General features: G+C 42.1%; 1 protein-coding gene across 2 annotated transcripts in view; it reads right to left on the bottom strand.

The window, feature by feature from the left end:
• OTUD4 (OTU deubiquitinase 4) overlaps window positions 1-19513 on the bottom strand; it is a 2240995-nt gene that overhangs the window by 232240 nt on the left and 1989242 nt on the right. For both annotated transcript variants that reach the window (XM_044062226.1, XM_044062227.1), the window contains 2 exons: window positions 13539-13594; window positions 13368-13448 (listed from right to left, as the gene is read on the bottom strand). In XM_044062226.1, coding sequence (XP_043918161.1) covers window positions 13368-13448; window positions 13539-13594 — 137 coding nt within the window. The remainder of the gene's footprint in view (window positions 1-13367; window positions 13449-13538; window positions 13595-19513) is intronic.

Here is a 19513-nt window from a genome sequence, read left to right as displayed (position 1 = left end):
ACAGCCGGGGACACCATCTGGTCCCATGGATGCTGTGTTTTTGCCTTAGTGAGGGCAGTTCTCACCTGGGCGTTGGAGATGTTTGGGGGCTACAATCCTCTGGAATAGATATCTCTCCTTTTGGGGAGGGGGTGGAGAAGTTTGTACTGAACCTGTCAGCCAGTATGTTAGCAATGTGTGTAGGTTCAGTAATTTTCACATCATTTTGAACTAATTCTGAGCATATCTGGGAGTTTCCTCCTAGGTTTCTAACATAGCTAAAGAAGGCCTTATGATTGTCTTTAGAGTCCTTGGCGATTTTTCTCTCAAAATTTGCCTTGGATGATTTTATGAGAGCTCTTAGTTTTTACTTATAATGATCAAAGGTGTCTTACCTTTCAAGGATTTTGCTCTATCTTGTAGTAGCTTCCTCCTTTTGTTGTAGAGCTTGTTTATGGCTGGGGTCCACCAGACTGGACGCTTGCCTTTGGTACAGAGAGTCTTAGTTTTGTTTGGGATTGCCTGATCCATGCAGTCCTGTAGGTGCTGGTAGAAGGCATTTGTAAGTGATTCAGCGGTTTGAGTAATGTTTACCACTGGCTCAGGGGCCTTAAAGGAGACCACACTAGTTTTTAGAAGTGTGAAATCGGCTTTTGAGAAGTTTTTCACTGTGGTCTTTTTTGTTTCAGGTGGGGCGGGATGAGGACCTCCAGCGAGATTAGTTTATGATCTGATCTCACCAGTGAGGGTATGCTTCGGTGTTGAACATTTTGATCCCATGTTCGTGATGATGAGATCAAGTATGTTTTCTCCTCTTGTGGGGATGGTGACTAGTTGTTCCATGGCATTTGAGTTTATGAACTCCAGGAATCTTTGGGTTAGAGTGTTCGGGCTTGAGTAGTGTTCCCAGTCTATATTAGGGTAGTTGAAGTCACCTAGTATGATGGTGTTTGGAGATACATTTATCCCTCCAATGTTTTCAGGAAGGCCATGTGAGGTTCCTGAGTTTGAGAGGGTGGCCTGTAACATGCTACAAATTGCAGAGCAGTCTTGCCTATGGTTAATTGCACCTGGATGGTCTCCGATGCATCGTGCGTTGCCACCATCCTTGAGGTGTGGGTGTCCTTTATGAATATGGACACCCCCCCCTCCTTTCTTGGTGTTGTCCGGATTTTGGGGCCGGAGCATGATATGAGGTGAAACCTGTTAGTGCTGGGGTGCTCTCAGGAGCCTTGAACCAGGTTTCTGTCACAGCACAGACATCGATGTTCTCCATATTGAGAAGGGCCTCGAGTGCGTGCATCTTGAGATTGAGACTTCTGGCATTGAGCAGCATTACCCTTAGTTTTTTTCCTCTTTGGTGTTCTAGGGTGGTAGGTTTAGAATTTGAGCCTTGCCTAAAAAGGCACTATGGGGTGGCAAGAGCCTTTGCCAATATCCGAAGCCCAGGGTGACAGGTGCAAGCCGTCCCTTGCGAAGCAGCGTGGCTTGTCCAGCATGTCATCCCAGGCAGACAGACATTGGATCCCCTTTGAATGACACCAGAATTTAAGCCAATTATTAAAGCTGATCATCTTATCACTGTATTGTGGCATCATTCTAGGTGAAGGTAGGATACTGCTCAAGGTCAGGGTCATATCTGCCTGGGCTACATAATCAGAGAGCTCCTCGATGTCCCTTTTCATGTAGTCCAAGGAGGTACGTCTCAGGTCGTTGACACCAGCGTGGACAATGACTGAGTCGTACTTGTACCTGCTGTTGAGAGACCTGAGTGCTTGCGTTATGTGGCGGATTCTAGCGCCCGACAGGCAGCTTACTGTGACCTTCTCCTTACTCAGTCTGGTGAGCGGGACGTCAGTGTGTCTGACTATGGAATTACCAATGACAAGTGTCTCTGGCATTGACAGTTCTCAAAGAAACCCTGTCCCTGTGGAGAATGACATAGGGTTGACTTACCATGACAGCTTGCAACTCAGACATTCTTCATGCAGATGTCACAGCAATTAGTAAAACTGTTTTCCACCTTAAGAACCTTAAGTAAGCCAGGTTAACAGGTTCAAATGGAGCAAGTGTTAGTTTTTGCAACACAAAATTAAGATCCCACGGAGGACACCCGTTTTCTTGGAGTACAATTATGCAAAACCCCTTTCAAAATAAGTTTGAACAGTAGAAAAGGAAGATCCATTGGCAGCCATACTGAAATGGCCGATAAAATTAACCTTGACAGAGGAGTAAGAAAGGTACATAGGATAGTAACTCACACAAATATTGCAAAACCAGAGAACAACTAGCTCTGAATGGGAGCTGGTTATATTGTTGGCACCAACAAGAAAACCTTTTCAACTTGCTAATATATGATTTTCTAGTAGCAAGCTTTCTTGCCTCCATTAGTAGCATGTCCTCAGTAAACAGGTGTCTAAAAGGAAATAAGACCCTATCATTCAGGCAGTCAACTGAAGTTGATCAGTGTTGGGTATATTAAACACCCCTGTTCTTGTGTGAGCAGATCCAGTCCGTGAGGAAGTTTGTGGTATTTGCCCCTGGCCATTTCCAAAAGAAGGGAGAACCAAGGCTGCCTGGGCAAGAAGGGAGTCACCACAATGATAATGGGGGACTCCTTCTGAATCTTCAGAAGTACCCTTGATATTAGTAGAAAAGCATACTGGAACACTCCTGTCTAAGGAAAAAAAAAGGCATCTGTCTTCAGGGCCTTCTGGCACGGAGTTCTGAAACAGAATCTTGCCAGCTGATTATTCATAGAGGAGGCAGAGAGGCCTACTTGAGGAACTCTCGACAGACTAAACAAATTTTGGAAGATCCCCCCGATCTAGTTCCCATTCATGATGGTCTGCCTTTGTCCTGCTCTGCTTCTCTGTCACATAATTTTGCTCTGACAGAATATAGGATTCCTGTAGTGTTAGACTGTGCTGTGAAGCTACAGCCCAAGTTAACATGGTTAGTTTGCAGAGGGGGGTATGACCTGTCCCCCCCCCCCCCTTGCTTGATTATAGGTTCATAGGTGACTACTAGGCTAACTGCCCTGAAGGACCAGTTTAAGCCTAGCCAATAACCTGAGGTCAGAATTAAACCCAGTACCTTGTGTCTATGAGGCAAAGACCTTGACCATTAAGCCAAATCCACCCACTAACTAGTATGGAAAACAAAAATGACCGATTTACCACATGTCTGTGGTATTCTCTGTAACGACCTGAAGATGTGCTGGGGACTAAAGATGATTCAGAGAACTGAGTGCCTTAACCAGCACAAGCATCTCCTTATTTATGTGCCTGCATCTTTCCTTGGTGTCACACACATTTTGTACTTTTACCCCTCCTGAAACTACTCCCCAAGCAAAGTATGATGCATCTGTGGTGAATGACTGCTTTGGAAGCTAGAGAGAGAAGGGGAAACCTGGATTTTAAGATATTTGTTGTCTCCACCAAGTGATTTCTCTTCTAACAAACCACAGCACTGGGATCTGAAAATACAATGGGTGTTGTTGCTGGGACCAAAGAGACTTCAGATGCCACTGGATCTTTCTCATGTGGAATCTTGCCAAGGTTATCATGTGAATCATAGATACAATGAGACCCACAGCCCTGAGGTATTTCCTCAGAGTGACCAAAGTCTGAGTGGGAAAACTTAAAAACAGATCTAGATAAAGATTTATTTTTTTCTAGGGAAGAAAAGCTCTTCGAACTGAGGTGTCTAGTTGACATCCCAGAAACACAATCATGTGAGAAACAGTCAAGACAGACTTTTGAATGCTTTCTTGGAATCCCAGCTTGTTTTATAGATCTCTCACCCAAGACAGAGATTTCTAACACTTTGAAAAAGACTCTGCAAAGATAAGCAAGTTGTCTAAATATGGAAAAATGTGGATACCATGTAGCCTGCAATGAGCTATAACTAGACCTAGACACTTTGTGAACACTCTTGGTACAGCAAATAGTCCAAACGATAAGGCAGAAAACCCATAATGTGATGCAGACACAAAACCTTAAGAAATGCCTAAAGTCTGGATGAAAAGAAATGGGATGATAAGCATCTTTTAAATCTAGTGTTACCAGGAAACTTAAATAAGGAAGAAGAGGTAACGTGAAGTGACATCGTTTTGAATTCAGGCTCTATCACAAACAGGTTTAGGAAAGAAAGATCCACAATTGGTATCCAACAATTTTCTTTCTTTGGTACTATATATATCCTTGAATAAAACCTCTTTCCCTGGGAGAGCATGTGATGGACAGGTGGAAATAAGAGTCTGGTCAGGAAAATGAGTAATTATCCCCAGAAAGGAAATAATTTCCTCCCACTGCCATCTGTAATCTTGATGAATGACCTTCAGAAAGTACAGCTGTGTACACTTACCATAAATATAGATGTTTGAGTGCATTCACTGTTGCAGTCATCACACTTGGGTTATCCTGCCAGGGGTAGCCCTCAGTCGGCCCGAATAGCAGAGGCTTAGTATTTCTGCGTCAGTTGCTTTCGCTCCAGGACTGACGTCAGGTCGTCAGTGGTATAAAATCAGGCAGCCAATGCCATTACATCAGTTTTTCTTGCCCCAACTGTCAGGAACCCCCCAAAACAGAGCTAGGCTATGGTGTAAGAACACCACCAGTAGAAAGTAAATACCAAAAATTCCCTGTAAGGAGAGAGGAAGAGAGAGAGAGAGAGAGAGACAAGGGGGATGGAGGGTGGGAAACCAGGACTGCAACAGTGAACACACTCGAACATCTACATTTATGGTAAGTATACACAACTGTACTATGTTCTTCATGTTTCACTGTTGCAGTCGTCACACTTGAGTTGATTCCCAAAGCTGAAGAAAAGGGTGGAGGTAGTTAAGAAGACTGGGGGCTGGCTAGTATACCCAGCAAGACTGCAGTGGCAAAGCCTGCCCTGGATTTGGAGAAGATAGGCAAGTGGTAATGCTTGGTGAAGGTATGAACGGAAGTCCATGCTGCAGCCTCCAGGATGTCCCTGGTGGGGACCCCTCTGAGAAAAGCTGCAGAGGTGAAAGCTGCCCTGGTGGAATGCATCCTGACACCCTTTGAGGGCTTTTTCCTGTGCTGTTTATAGCAGAAATGGATGCAGTGTGCTATCCATTTGGAGATTGTTTGGATATGGCCTTGCCCTCTGCCCCTGCTGTGAAGCTGACTAGCAATTGGTCAGTTTTTCTAAAACATTTAGTCCTATCCAGCTAGAATCTGAGCTGTCTGTGCACATCTAGAGAGTGAAGAATCCTTTTCCCCTTGTTTTGTGGGTTAGGGAAAAAGGTGGGCAAATGAATGGATTGGTTGAGAGCCACACTGGACACCACTTTAGGCATGAAGGATGGGTTAGTCCTGAGGGAGACTGTGTCAGCATGGAAAATGATGAAGGGCTCTACAGCCATGATTGCTTGTAGCTCTGAAACTCTTCTATCTGAAGTGATGGCCAGAAGCAAGACTGTTTTCCAAGAGAGGAATTTTAACTCTGCTGAAGCTGCAGGTTAAAAGGGGGGTAGGGTGAGCTTTTCCAACACAAAGTTAAGGTCCCAAGCTGGGGTAGGAGCTCTTCTGGGTGGCCTTAAGTTATTAGCCCCTCTAGGGAACTATCTGATGAGAGGGTGTGAGAAGAGAGGAGACTCTGTGCTGTAATGAGCAGAGATGTCAGAGGCATGAATTTTAATAGAAGAGAAGGATAGACCCCCTGTGTAGTAGGTCTGCTAGGTAATCCAGGATGAGAGATAGGGAGGGCTGTGCTGTTTCGGCTCCCTTAGCCTGGATCCAGGTGCAAAACCTTTTCCACTTGTCAGCATAGAATTTTCTAGTGCTGGGGCGTCTGACCTCAAGTATAACATCTAGGACTTGTTTGCTTAGGCTGGCAGCTTGAGGAGAGATCAGGGAATAAGCCAGGCTGCCAGGTTGAGGGTCTGCAATTGGGGATGCATGAATTCTCCATTCTTCTGGTTCAGGAGTGTTGGGATCTGAGGTAGGTGTCATGGTGGCAAGGGTGACAGGCTGCACAGCAGTTGGTACCAGTGCTAGCATTGCCAGTCTGGGGCAATCAGGATTGCCCTTGGTTTTTCCTCCCTTATTTTGAGCAGTACCCTTGAAATGAGTGGTGGGGGGAAATGCACAGACCGAGAGGTTTACCCATTGGAAGGATAGAGCATCCACTTTCCAGGCCTTGCTGTGAGGTTCCCTGGTGCAGAGTTTGTTGAGCTGATGACTGGTGTGGGAGGCAAAGAGGTCCACCTTCGGGGTGCCCCATTTCTGGGTTACAATGGTGAAGGTTCTATGGTCTAGCTGCACTTGTGTGGGTCTAAGCAGGTTTCTTCTTAAGTTGTCTGCCTGAGAGTTTAGGGAGCCTGGCAGGAATTTGCATGGCTGAGGCTGTGTGCCAAAGAGCCATGCAAATACACCTGCTAGCAGGTGTATTTGCATGGCTGAGGCTGTGTGCCAAAGGGTTATGGCAAGCCTGCAGAGAGGATAGGAGAGAGTTCCTCCCTGCTTGTTGATATAACACATCACTGTGGTGTTGTCTGTTTTGATCAGTAGAGGCCCCGGGGAGAGTAGGGGTCTGAAAGCTGTCAGGGTGTGCTGAACAGCTAGCATCTTTTTAGTTGATGTGCAGATGTATTTGATTTGGACTCCAATGGCCCTGAATGCACCTGCCATCCAGGTGTGCACCCCAAGCATAGTCTGATGCGTCTGTGGTGAGGGTCTGGGCGGCGTGGGGTAGTGAGAAGGGAAGTCCCTTGTTGTGGTTGCATGCTGCTGCCCACCAAAGAAAATATTTCCTTAGACAGGGTATCCTTGGTATGACAGTTTCCAGGTCTTGAGTGTTGATACCAAGGGCTTTTTAGGTACCACTGCAGTTTCCTCATATGCAGTCTGGCATATGGAATGAGTAGAATGCAGGAGGCCATGAACCCTACAGCTTGCAGGATTTTCCTTGTGGGTAACTGGGTTCTGATGGCTATTTGAGAGAAGTAGCCCGTCAGACAGGCCTGTTTTTCTGGAGTAAGGAATGCCATCTGGGATGCTGTGTCCAGGCTTGCTCCCAGGAATACAATTATTTGTGTGGGGACTAGTTTTGATTTCTTTTCATTGATAGTATACCCCAGGGAGGTCAGTAGGTCCTTTACAAAAGGTCAGATGCTATAACAGCTTTTCCAGACTGTCTGCCTGAATCAGCCAATTGTCTAAGTGGGGTAAATTTGAATATTTTTTTGTCTGCAAAAAGCAATGGCTGGAGCCAGGCATTTTGTGAAAACTCTGGGAGCAGTGGATAAGCTACAGGGAAGCGCAAAGAACTGAAAGTGCATAGATCCTGCCCTGAAACGTAGATATTTCCTGCAAGATTCCCTGATTGGGGTGTGTAGGTAGGCCTCTTTTAGGTCTAGGGTGGCTAACCAAGCATCCTTGGAAAGCATAGGAAGAAGCTGCTGGAGGGTGAGCATTTTGAATTTTGGTATCACCAGAATGGACATATCGAGGATTGGGCACCGGGTGCCCTCTTTTCTGAGTACCAGGAAGAGTCTGGAATAGAAACCTTGGCCTATCTGTTCTGCAGGAACATGCCGTATTGCCCTCATGGAGAGCAGGGAAAGGACTTGCTTTTTGGCCTCTGCCCACTGGTTTGGAGGAAGATCTGGGAACCCTTTTGGGGTTGGCAAGTGTGGAAATAAAATTTGTATCCCTGGGACACTATGTTGAGGACCCATCGGTCGTTGGTAATAGAGGTCCAGTTGGTTGCATGGAAGGAGAGTTACCCTCCTAGGGGGACAAGCAGGTGGGCAGAGGTAAGGGGTGGAAGTGGAAAGTCATTGTGAGTTCTTACCATAAGGGGATGGCTTAGCACTCCCTGTTTTTAAAGAGGAGGAACTCCATTGCTTAGATCTCTGCATTCCCTGGGACTGCTGTCTGGGGGATCTGCTTCCCCTGGGTCTGGGCTGAGCTGACCTGGAGGGGGTCAGAAAGGACCAGTGCTTAGAGGGGCAATGCCTACTGAACCTCGGAGGCTGGACCTGTAAAAAGTCTTTAACTGTCTGCATAGAGTTAGCTTTTTCTTACATCTTTTTTAAGACCTCTTCTGCCTTGGTGCCAAACAAATTGTCTTTGTTCAATGGTGCATCCAATAATTTTGATATGACATGGTCTGGCAAGGTCTGTTCCTTAAGCCAAGCATACCTTCTAAGGACAGAACCAGTGACTGCTGCCCTGCAAGATGCTTCTAGGGCATCAAAGCCACACTGCAAGGTGTGCTTAGTAACTTGGCTTGCAGAATGTATAAGCTCTTGCAATTCTTTATTTGCTACACAAGCAGGAAAGGAAGATATTTTTTGTTTGAGGAGTTCCATGGTATGCTGCTGATATTTCAGCATCCGGAACTGATAATTTAGTGCACTAATAACAAGAGTTGCAGAGGTGTATACTTTTTTACCCCATCTGTCTAAAGCTCGGGAATCCCTGTCTGAGGGGGAGGGATTCTTAGCTGAGGTTGCTTTAATTCCTTTAGGTCCTTGGGAGATGACCTCTGCGTCAACAGTAGGATTTTTGAAAAGGAATTTAAGAGTGTCTGGGACTCTGTAGTACCTGTCAGGTTTCCTGGGAGCCGGAGGAAGGGTGTCAGGAGTCAAACTGGATTCCATTAAAACATCCACAACATCCAGGACAGGAGGAATGGCTAAATGTCTGTGCTTTGGTAAATCTAAGAATACCCCGAGTCTCTTTTTTGGCTGAGGATAGTCCTGACATTCCCATTGGAAATGCTCCCTCAAGGTATATAGGGTTTCACCAAATGAAAAATCCTCAGGGGGAGAGGCAGAAGGAGTGGATTCCTCAACATCAGAATCCTCATAAGCAGAGAGGGGTTGCATGTCTTCATATTCAGAAGCATCAGAGTCATCAGACTCCAGTTCAGTCTTCTTTTTTTTTTTTTTTGGAAGGGGTAGCCTGGCTTCCCCCAATAAGCATAATAAGGTCTTCCACCATTTTAAGCATTTGAGATTGAGGCATGTGCCTGAGCTTGGGTCATTGGTTTTTGGGCATAGTTCGTACCCTGGGGCTTAGAAACTTGGTAGTTTTAGAAAGAACTGAAGTCACGAAAGAAGTTGACAGTTTGTGTTTAGTATCGGTAGTGTGAAAAACTTCCTTGGAAGCCAGTGCCTGCTCAGGGGCTCTGGACCCATGCAAGGTAGAGACATCAGCAGGATCCTTAGTCAAAGAAGAGTCTTGCAGCATACCCGACTCTGAAAGGTTCTCGGTAGCGGCCTGTGAGTCCACAGAAACGGGGATCAGGACTGCAAAAGCGACTCACTGAGGGCCGGAGAACTGACGACTAGTTTAACGGAAGCGTCGTCAGCAGTTTTGGACCTGTGCGGTCTGTCTTTGCCTTTATCCTTATGTTTTTTTCAGAAGATCGGTAGCCAGGATGGCTTACTGAAGCCATATTGGAATTCGAAGACTGAGAGTGAAAATATCTAGCTACAATAAGGGCCCAACAATGTATAGTTCCGGCCTTGAATAAAGCACAAAAGCGAGAGCAAGGGACGTCGTGGTCTGGGCCTAAATAGGTGACGCAGTAAGAATGGAAGTCTCGGTGTGGCATTTGCTTTCCACAGACGAGACAATTGTTAACTTTTTCTGAGATTGGTTATAGCAAGAAAAAAGGATCCCCAACGGGGTACTTAGCTTTAGAAGACTTCAACTTCAATTTGGAAACGAAACTCGGGTAGCGGCCGACCAGCACTCGTGCGAACTGCTTCTGCTTCGGGCTTCCCGGCAAGAAAGACTGATGTAATGGCGTCGGTTGCCTGATTTTATATCACAGACAACCTGACGTCAGTCCTGGAGCGACAGTAACCAAAGCAGAAATACTAAGCCTCTGGTATTCAGGCTGACTGAGGGCTACCCCTGGCAGGACAACTCAAGTGTGATGACTACAACAGTGAAACATGAAGAACATCCACTTTGTATGAAACTATCTGTTGCTAGCAAGAAAAATGGAGATTCAGACTTTCTGGAAGAAAAAGGGGGCTGCCAGCATGGGAGGGGGAAACAAAGTCTCTTAAATAGTTATTCTGACTTAATGGTCTGTCCTTGGTTTTGAGAGTTGCTAGAATTATTCTTGGAATCCCCATGCCAAAAGTCTGTTTACCTGCATTTTACTGAGACTATATTTTGTTTCTTAAAAAAATGGATAGGGAGTTGCAAAATCTCATGAAAAATTTTGAAAAGGGAGGACTGGGAAATCTTGAGGGATTACCTGGATCATCTTATCCCTTTTATCACACTTTTTGATCACCTAGGCAGCAAAGGGGCCAAAAACTAATTCTCTATCCAAAGGAGAATTTAAAGTCTCATTTTTAACATCACCTGGAAGGTTCTGAGAATGCATCAGTGCAAACCTTCTCAAAACAGTACCAGTGACCATAGCCCTTAAAGGAGTATCAACACACACACAACTGAGTTAGTAGTGACTTGAACAACAGAAGTAATTAAATTATTTAAAACAGATTTCTCATCACAAGAAGAAATTGCAGATAAATCATCCCTCATACTGTCTCAAGTAACCATGACAAACCTTAACATATGAGCCTAACAATTCAAAATTCTGAAAATCAAAGTTGCAGAAGCATGCACTTTTCCCCATATTTATCTATAATCTTCCCATCTTTCTTTAATACCTTTACTGAATTATCACTTAAGACAAAGGCAAACATACATTTATATAAAAGTAAAACTATGTTAATATTTTCACAGTTACAAACATTATACATTTCCATACAAATGTCATCAACTCAGCAATACATAAATTGATCAATTTCCACCTAACAATCTTCCATCCTTATCAGAAACTGTAGGATTGGAACTAAGTGTTTAGCTGCAGACAGCTTAACTAAAGTTACAGCTGCTGGATCAGGTTTGGGAAGACAGTATAACAATTCTAAAGAATGAGAAACTTTATATATCCTATCTGTTTTTTCAGGAGCAGCTGGCCGACAGTAACAGACACATCCTCCAGAGCTAACAGAAGTGGAGGAATGGGTGCAGGTTCTGGAAATTCCTTCTGTAACATGTCACAGTATTTTCTTAGGGACTGAGAAACCACAGTGCTCTCCAACTGAAAACACTAGTACATTCTAGAAACAATCTCAGAGAAAGAGACCCCCCACACACACAGGTATAGTCAAAAAAGAACTCTATTCTGAGTCTGAATTATAAATCTTGAGAAGAAAGCCCTGTACCTGTCCCTTCATCCTCCTGTCCAGAAACAGGAATCTTAAATCTCTTCAAGAAATGAGGTATCCTTCTTTCTTTTACCAGAAACTACTTTACAAGAAAGATCAATACCCTGAATTAAACCATGAGCCAGACCCAATACACTATTCCTTACTAAGGAAATTTGAGGAGGAGTAGATAAAGGTTTGGGCAGCACAGTGGTGTAGTAGTTAGCGTTGTCATCTCACAGCAAGAGGTTCTCCAGTTCAATTCTTGGTTGGGGTGCCCTTCTGTGTGAAGTCTGCATGTCCTCCATACATTCACATGGGTTTCCTCCAGGTGCACTAGCTTCCTCCCACATTCCAAAGACTTGCATTGGTTGACTTGGACACTCTAAATTAGCCTGAAGTGTGTGTGTGTTGCACCCTCTGAGGAGGGTTGGGCCTTGGGCTAGCAGCCTGAGCCCATAAAAGCCGTAACCGCTACAGAACTAACGGGCACTGAAAGGTACTAGTTGCCCAATGTAACACATGGTGCATAAATGAGAAACAGAGAAAGAGAGAGATACAGGTTTATTTTTTGGTTTCTTTTTGAAAGGAAAAATTGGACCAGGAGTGTTATTAATGGCGACAGCTGCTTCCCCAGGGATATGCACAACATTCTGACAAAACGGGATGCCTTCCCTATTTCCTCTCCCTGGGCCAACAAAAATAGCTCTTCCTTGTCCACTGAGGGGTCCCCAAAAGCCACAGAGGATATGGCTAACCTCTAGTTCATAGTGGCTGTAGGTGATACACCAGAGGGGATTAGGGGTAAAAGATGAATGGTTTGAGGTGCAACTAATGGCCACAGCAGAGTCACCTACCTCTGGCTGAGGCAAACTACCAGCCCGCTGTGATGGCAAAGGCTGTTTGTGCAACTGTTTCTTTTTGTGACTGAAAGGACCAATCATGGGATTGAAAGACTGTGCCTATGCTCAAGCCAAAAATGGTGTCTCCTGCACAGGGAAAACAAGCAGCAAATGCCGGTAAATACTTAAACTCTTTAAAAGTCTTTTTTCTCAAAGACAAAGTAGAAAGCAGGTTAAAATACTTTGCCAGTCCCACAAAGCAAAATGTCTCCACATAAAAATGGTTTTGAGTTACTTTAAACTGACAAGAAGAAAGAGTGCCCTGTTTAAAATTACAGTACAATACAGTCTTGAGGCAGTTAAACCACAAACATCTAGCTTTAATATAACTTTCCTGAAAAGGAAAATCAAATATAAATGAAATTATTAAATGGAAGTCTATCCCCAAAGGAATGTATCTGCCCAGCAATGGAACACCACAAGCCATCTTTGAAAGCATCAGAAGAGTGTACTCTTCGACAGCAGTAAAGCTCCGTACCCACACTTGTCTTTTAGTCGGCTCAGCTCAAGCTGCCTAACAGTACGGATGCATGGAATTTGCTCTGAAGCTTTGGATGTTGGCCGGATCTTATATCTTTGGCAGGATATAACCCATGTAGCTAAAGCTACTGCAGCAGTGATCAATATGATGAACATTTCTGTATGCTTAACTATACTCTCAAACAAAAACATTTCTTCACTTCTAAAGCATGTGACATCTGGGCATTCATTAAGACATTCAATAAACAGCCATTATGGATGTGCATCCAACCCTCACATACCTCTCAACTGCAGATTTTCACAGAATGTCCAGATTTTTGCTTTATATTTTTGGTCCGTTTTTCATAAAATTGTGGCTTTCTAGCAAATTAGTGTCAAATCATTGAAGAGTGAAGTTAGATGATAATGACAGACATTTGAGTTTTAGACCTCATACCCTTCAGAAAATTAATGCTAATGCAAAACCTGTTATTCTATCAACTTTCTAAGTTTGTAAGAGCAATATTTCAAAATTGTCCCTATTTGTACCACTTTTTTATGGCTATGTCTAGATTTCTTACTCTAAGAGGTTGAGAGGTATACTCAGGAGGTCATTACTCTGCTGAGTGTTGGATGAGAGCGAAGTGTACCATGACATGGTTTTCTTGTAAACAGGTAATATTAAAAACAATATACACCCCACACACACAGACCAACAAAGTACAGTATTACTTAAATATACTTAGTACTGGCAAAACTCATGTTTCAGATTCCAATAATAATATCAAAAGGAGTAATCATCTTACCTGCTCAGCAGTAGCTGAGGATTGCAAATTCTGTTGTTCTGAAGATGAATGTTTTGGATAAGTGTCTTCTGACTTTGATTTCTTGGGTGTTAACACAAATCTATGGTCAGTTTTATTACAGCAAAAACACCAAAAAGTAACATACAGAGAAAAAAAAATCTGAGTACTCACCACAACTGTGCTAGCTTCATGCTTCTGCTCAGACTTGGGAAAGATGAGATCACAATCTGTTTAAAAACGGTAAAACAAAAATGACTGCATTACAGAAGTCAAGAAGACTAATGCTGTCTCCACTCTTTTGGTATGCATCCATACCACTCAGCTGTCCCTGATTTTGCCTCATATTTCTGGCCCCATCCCTCATAAAATGTTTGATTTATCTTTTAAATCATTAAGGATGACAGTCAGTCAGTAATACCAGACATTATAAGTTCATACTTATTGGTCAGAAAATGCATGCTGATGCAAAACATGCTGTTATATTAACTTATGGAAATTAGAGTAATGCACAAAAAATTCCCTAAATGCGGGCCTTTATCCCTCCATTATGTTATCATTGTCCCAGAGTCTTGAGCAAAGAAGGTGAGAGTAATGCCTCCATCAAAACTCTCAATAAAAGAGTACCTTATACTCTTAATTCCTGTCAAACTGCAGATCTTGTTTCTTTGCCAAGAAATCTGTACAAATGAATCACTACTACTAGTTTTCTTCCAGTGACTAATACATTATACAACAGTTACTACTAATCTGAATATTTAGCTTCCTACCTGGCAGTGAAAGCATTATGAAGTACTACTATACTGCATTACTAGAAATGAAGTAAATATTTCTATCAGATTTGAAAGGCAGGCATATCACTTATTACTCCAGGTTGCTAGTGCCACCACAAGATGAATAAAATTACAAAGACCTCTACAGAAGTAAAGTTACAATCATTCTAGTGTAAAATGATGCTTGGGGGAACCCAACAGTAATGGGTAAAGCCAGCCAGTACTATATTTACTACCATAAGGAAGAGCTGAAGCCTTTACAGATGGCCATACTACATGAGAGATTCTCCAAAAGGGGCATCAAACAGATGTATTGTAGAAGTCACCTGTCTTGAACTCCTTAGAAAGGACAGTACAACTAAGACTGAAGCAGATAAATATGGAAACTCATTCACAATACAAGCAGCTAAGGAAAAAGCCTGAAGAGTGCCAAGAAAGCTTAAACTTGGTGTCACAAGTCAGTTGTGTCCAGCAAAGTGGATGTCCCATCTTCAACCTTGCCATTCCTTTGCTTTAATCCCTTCTTACCTGGTCGTTAAATTCTCAGCACCTGACAATAGTGCCACTGTCATGGCTGTAAACACAAACCAGTCTTCCACTGCTTCTTTTATCAAAGATAAAATACATTTTAAGTTTACAAAACTCCCCGACTAAGAATTTATTCAAGGTAATATACAATTAACATGTTCATGAAATCACCAATTAAAATAAATAAAACTAATTTAAACCTGTAAACAAAAATGCAACCACAGAGCAAAACAATGAAGGGGCTCAAAGCGCTCCTACAAAGTTCCATAAACCAGATAACATCAATCCATCAAACAAAATAATCCAACGTTGTCCAAGGATGAAAACAAGGTTTTATTGCAATAACAAAGGTAGGTTAGCGCTTTCGCTAAGTAGCTTCTTCAGACCTCAATACAAACAAACCATCATGTTACATTACTTAAATATACAAAAAGGCGCCAAACTAGCAGATACTGCTTAAAGGTATATGTACCCATATTGAAACACAGTATCAAAACATACCTAAAACTTACATGATCAAAACCCTGTACATAAAATACATAAAAAATAATAAAATGATGTACACTGACATCAATATGAATAAGAATCAATAGGTTAAGACCTATATGAAATATGTAAACAATACATCATACTTGTTAAACACTAACCTCTGACTCTTCTATAACTCATCTACAGTGTCTCAACCTCCTCAGCTTTAATAAGGGGCGTAATGGAACCTTGCCATTAAGTCCCGGTGAAACATCAGCTCTAAACTTAATGATCCAATGTATCTCTCTCGCCTCCGTATAATTCTTAACATCTCCCCTTCTGTGTGTTCTAAAAATTTGTTCTAATATCCTAAATCTGAAAAGGTGATGTGGACCATTCTCATGCGTGTGCTTGGCAAGTGCATTGTGTAGATGGCCCTTCCTGATGTGGTATACATGTTCACGAATCCTGTCCCTGAGACAGCGATTCGTTTTGCCTACATAGAACGCTAGGCAGGCTACACAGGTTGCTAAGTATACCACATCCTTAGACATACAACTGCCACAAGTGCGTATGATGTATTCACCTGGTGCTGTAGGATACACAAAAACTGGATCTGTAAGAATGTAGGAACAAAAGTTGCATCTATTGCATGGTACCATATAATGTTCCTGTACTGGCAGCTGTTGGTGTGTGATCTTAGGATAACATAGAAGGTTCTTGAGATTCTTCTTGTTACGATATATAAACCTTGGTCTATCCCCACTAATCTCTTTGATTTTGGGGTCTACTGATAAAACATGCCAGTGTTTAGTAAAAATGTCTTTAATAAAACCAATGTCTTTGGTATAAAAGACCGGAAAGACAATTTGTTGGCTCTGTCCAGTCAAACTAACAGTGGTGTGTCCATCTTCAGTACTGGCTGAGTAATATCCCTCAGCCCTATCAGAAAAATATGGCATGGCTCTAGTTTCTCTAAGAGTCGTGATGTCATTCATGCCCTCTGTAAGGTCTAATGTGCTGTAATTGCGTTCTCTCAGTCTATTCTCTAAATCCATAAGACCCGTTCTATAGACTGAATCACAAGGTGTGTATCTGGAAGTACGCATGGCTTGTCCACGGACAATGTTCTTATAGACGAACCCAGGGTGCATACTGTGGCGATGTAAAAGAGTGTTCCTGTGACAGGACTTACGATGCAACCCTGTGTTCACCACTCTTTACAGTTATACCCAACGTTGAGGGTCTTGAGATGGTTGGCACACATTTAAGGAGATCAGGGTCAGTGTCAGATTCTGACATTGGTTTGACTCTCCATTTATTAGAGACTATTTTGGTGTCTAATGTGTTCTGTTTCCAGGAACGGTCTTTTCTTCAGCGAGATGGCGTAGCTATGGGCACTTCTTGTGCCAATAGCTACGCCAATCTGGTCATGGCAGAATGGGAACATAGATTCCTCTTCCAGAATGAGATGTATCAGGAATATGTACCGTTTTACAGGCGTTTTGTAGATGATCTTTTTCTGGTTTGGAAGGGTACATCTATACAATTAGAACATTTTTTCAGAGAGGTGAATACAGCTTTAGAGTTCTTGAGTTTCACCATGGAATGGTCTGACACACGCATTCCTTTCCTAGACGTTTATGTTGAGAAGTTAGCTGGCAGTATGGTGAACACATACACACATACACACATATATGGTTCCACTTCATAATATCGAAATCTTGAAAACCCGAACTTCATAAGGTCGAGACCATATGATAGAGTTTCAGTAACTTGAAATTAGAAAGTGGAATAATAAAAAAACAACCCCAAACACAGTTTCTGCAGGGGGCAATCCCCCCTGCACTCTCCCTATTTAAATATACCATTTCCGTGATCATCGCATTATAGCGAGGAAACAGGAAATCTCCCGTTCTGCACATCTGCATACAGTGCGGAATGGGAGATATCCCTTTTCCCCTCTGTAGCGCGATTTCGTAGTTGGTATATTTAAGTAGGGGGGTGTGGGGGTGCAGGGGGGCTTGCCCCCGTGTAGAAACAATGTGTTTTTTTTTTTAATTCTACTTCCTAATTTCGAGTTACTGAAAACTCGGTCATATGGTCTCGACCATATGAAGTTTGGGTTTTCAGTAATTCAATATTATGAAGTGGAATCATATATATATATATATGTATACATGTGTGTGCGTGTGTGTGTGTGTGTGTGTGTGTGTATATATATACATATATACACACACACACCTCCCATTGTTCTCTTGTAAATAGCTTTTCCAGTTTCTCTCTAAAATCTTTTCTAACCTCCTCTGATCGATTCTTATAGTTAACATGCAATACTTTACATGCTCTACTAATTATCATCTTTTTAACAGCAGATTCTGTTTTAGATTCAGCTAAAAAGCAGGTCTTTCACTTAGGACTCTCCTATCCCTTTCTCTTTGAGTATACATTGATGATAATCCCTACCAGTCTCTAACCTGCAGTCCAGTCTTCTTGGTCTCATCCCACTCTATTACTATTCCCTCTCTAGTTATTTGCTTCCAGTACCTTGGTTACTTTGCTAGTTTTCTCCAGTAAATTCAAGCCCCCTCTTGCCTATCTTCTGCATCTTTACTTGCAGTCATCCTTACTGACAAAATTTCCTTTTTTCCATTCCCATGTAAGTTTAGTTCTTAGAAAACATTGTTATCTTTGTATGTAAAGAAATAAGGCTTCTTTACTAAGTTATGTTAGCCAAATGGTACATTTATGACAGATCAGGCCACCTTCAGTTTTACAGTGTTAAGTCAGCTCTATGTATCATACTTGTGTTCATGTTGTATTATCAAAACACAAAATCAGTTTAGAAGTTACTGCTTTTCATCACTCTGCTGACAAAATTGTATAGTATTAGCAGTGTTTGTGCTGTCCAAAAAGAAACATTCTTCCAACTATTAAAGGCCAACAGTATATCAAGTAATAGCAAACTAAAAATGCAACACATTCTATGGCCACCACACTGACAAGCATAAAATAATTTAATGTAAAAAGTACAGAACAAAAACAAGAATAAAATGAGAAGTGCTTTCAGCTACTGAGCCTTCATCTCTCACCATATTCAAACACTTCCCAGCTTTTAAACAATCACATATCCAATCAGATTCCTCTAATCTTCTGCACCTTTAGCACTGGTTTTAAAGGAACCATCCCCTGCAATTCCACAATCTGCTGTAATTCAGCCAATTCAGTTTTATTAATAATATCACCCCCTCGTACATCATCTTTTATTATCTGGAGAACCATAGAAGAAAAAGTATGACCTGGAAACCTGATAAATGCTGTGGTAATGCACTGCTCCATGTATGCAATCTCGTATCACTCAGATGTCAGAGATTTCTCTCCTTACGAAATCAGTTAGTTTTATAAATGACAATTTTTGTCAAACAGTTCACATAAAGTTGAGGTCTGTATTTCTTCTTGGTGACAGGATGCTGGAAAGAGTAACCTGAATTAATATGACTACAAAGCCTTGCATCTAGTACAAGGAAATGTACTTAATCATGATGGTCAGTTCTCCTTCCTCTCAATTAATCATCAGAGCACAATAAACATTTAATGTTCTTCTTATTCTTATACCAAAATTTAGGAGTTTCACCTATGTTCTTAATTTTCTCATCACTGATCAGAATTTTCCAGTTATCTTTAATAATATTGGAAATCTGTCCCGCATCATTGTTATAGGTTAAAGTAAATCATAGTTCTTCAGCTTTCCTATCAGTGCTCTTAGTGCTACATCCTTCCTTTTTAGAAAAATAATGTCTTCCTTTAGATTTCCTTACTTTTCGATCATCTTCCACCCATTTGTTTCACTTCACGTTCTCGATATCCACACTGTTTAAATTGTTCTTCTACAAACAAGAGTTCTTCGTAATACTGCTCCTCATGAGTGCAGAGTCTAGATGCAAATAGAAAATGCCCTCTCATAATATGTGAGAACGTGTACTTAGGATGAATTTGTGTTCTATATAAAACATGATTTTTCCAGCAGTCTTTCCTATAGGTAGAAGTGTCAATAACTGAATTAGTCCCAAGTTTTAAGGTCACATCCAGAAAGCTAATAGTATCAGTAGAGATCTCAGTCATAAATTCCAAGAATGTAGTGTTTCCTTTCAAGTAGCCTACGAAGTCATACAGCTGCTCTCTGTTTCCGGTCCATAATAAAAATATATAATCCAGAAACCTGCAATAAAAATGGAAAAGAAGCATGCCAAATTATTTGTGTTAGTAAAAAGGCGTTTCTTTTCCCAATGTGCCAGTACAGCACTGGCGTAACTATTCCCCCATGGGGTGCCCATGGCCACCCCCCCCCCCATTTTTGCAAACATATTATACAAATGTACT

This window comes from Protopterus annectens, chromosome 2.part1, assembly GCF_019279795.1.
Source record: "Protopterus annectens isolate FY-2018-M chromosome 2.part1, PAN1.0, whole genome shotgun sequence".
Lineage (NCBI taxonomy): Eukaryota > Metazoa > Chordata > Ceratodontiformes > Protopteridae > Protopterus > Protopterus annectens.
The sequence above is the reverse complement of the archived record's forward strand: the minus strand, read 5'-3'. Positions and strand labels throughout refer to the sequence as shown.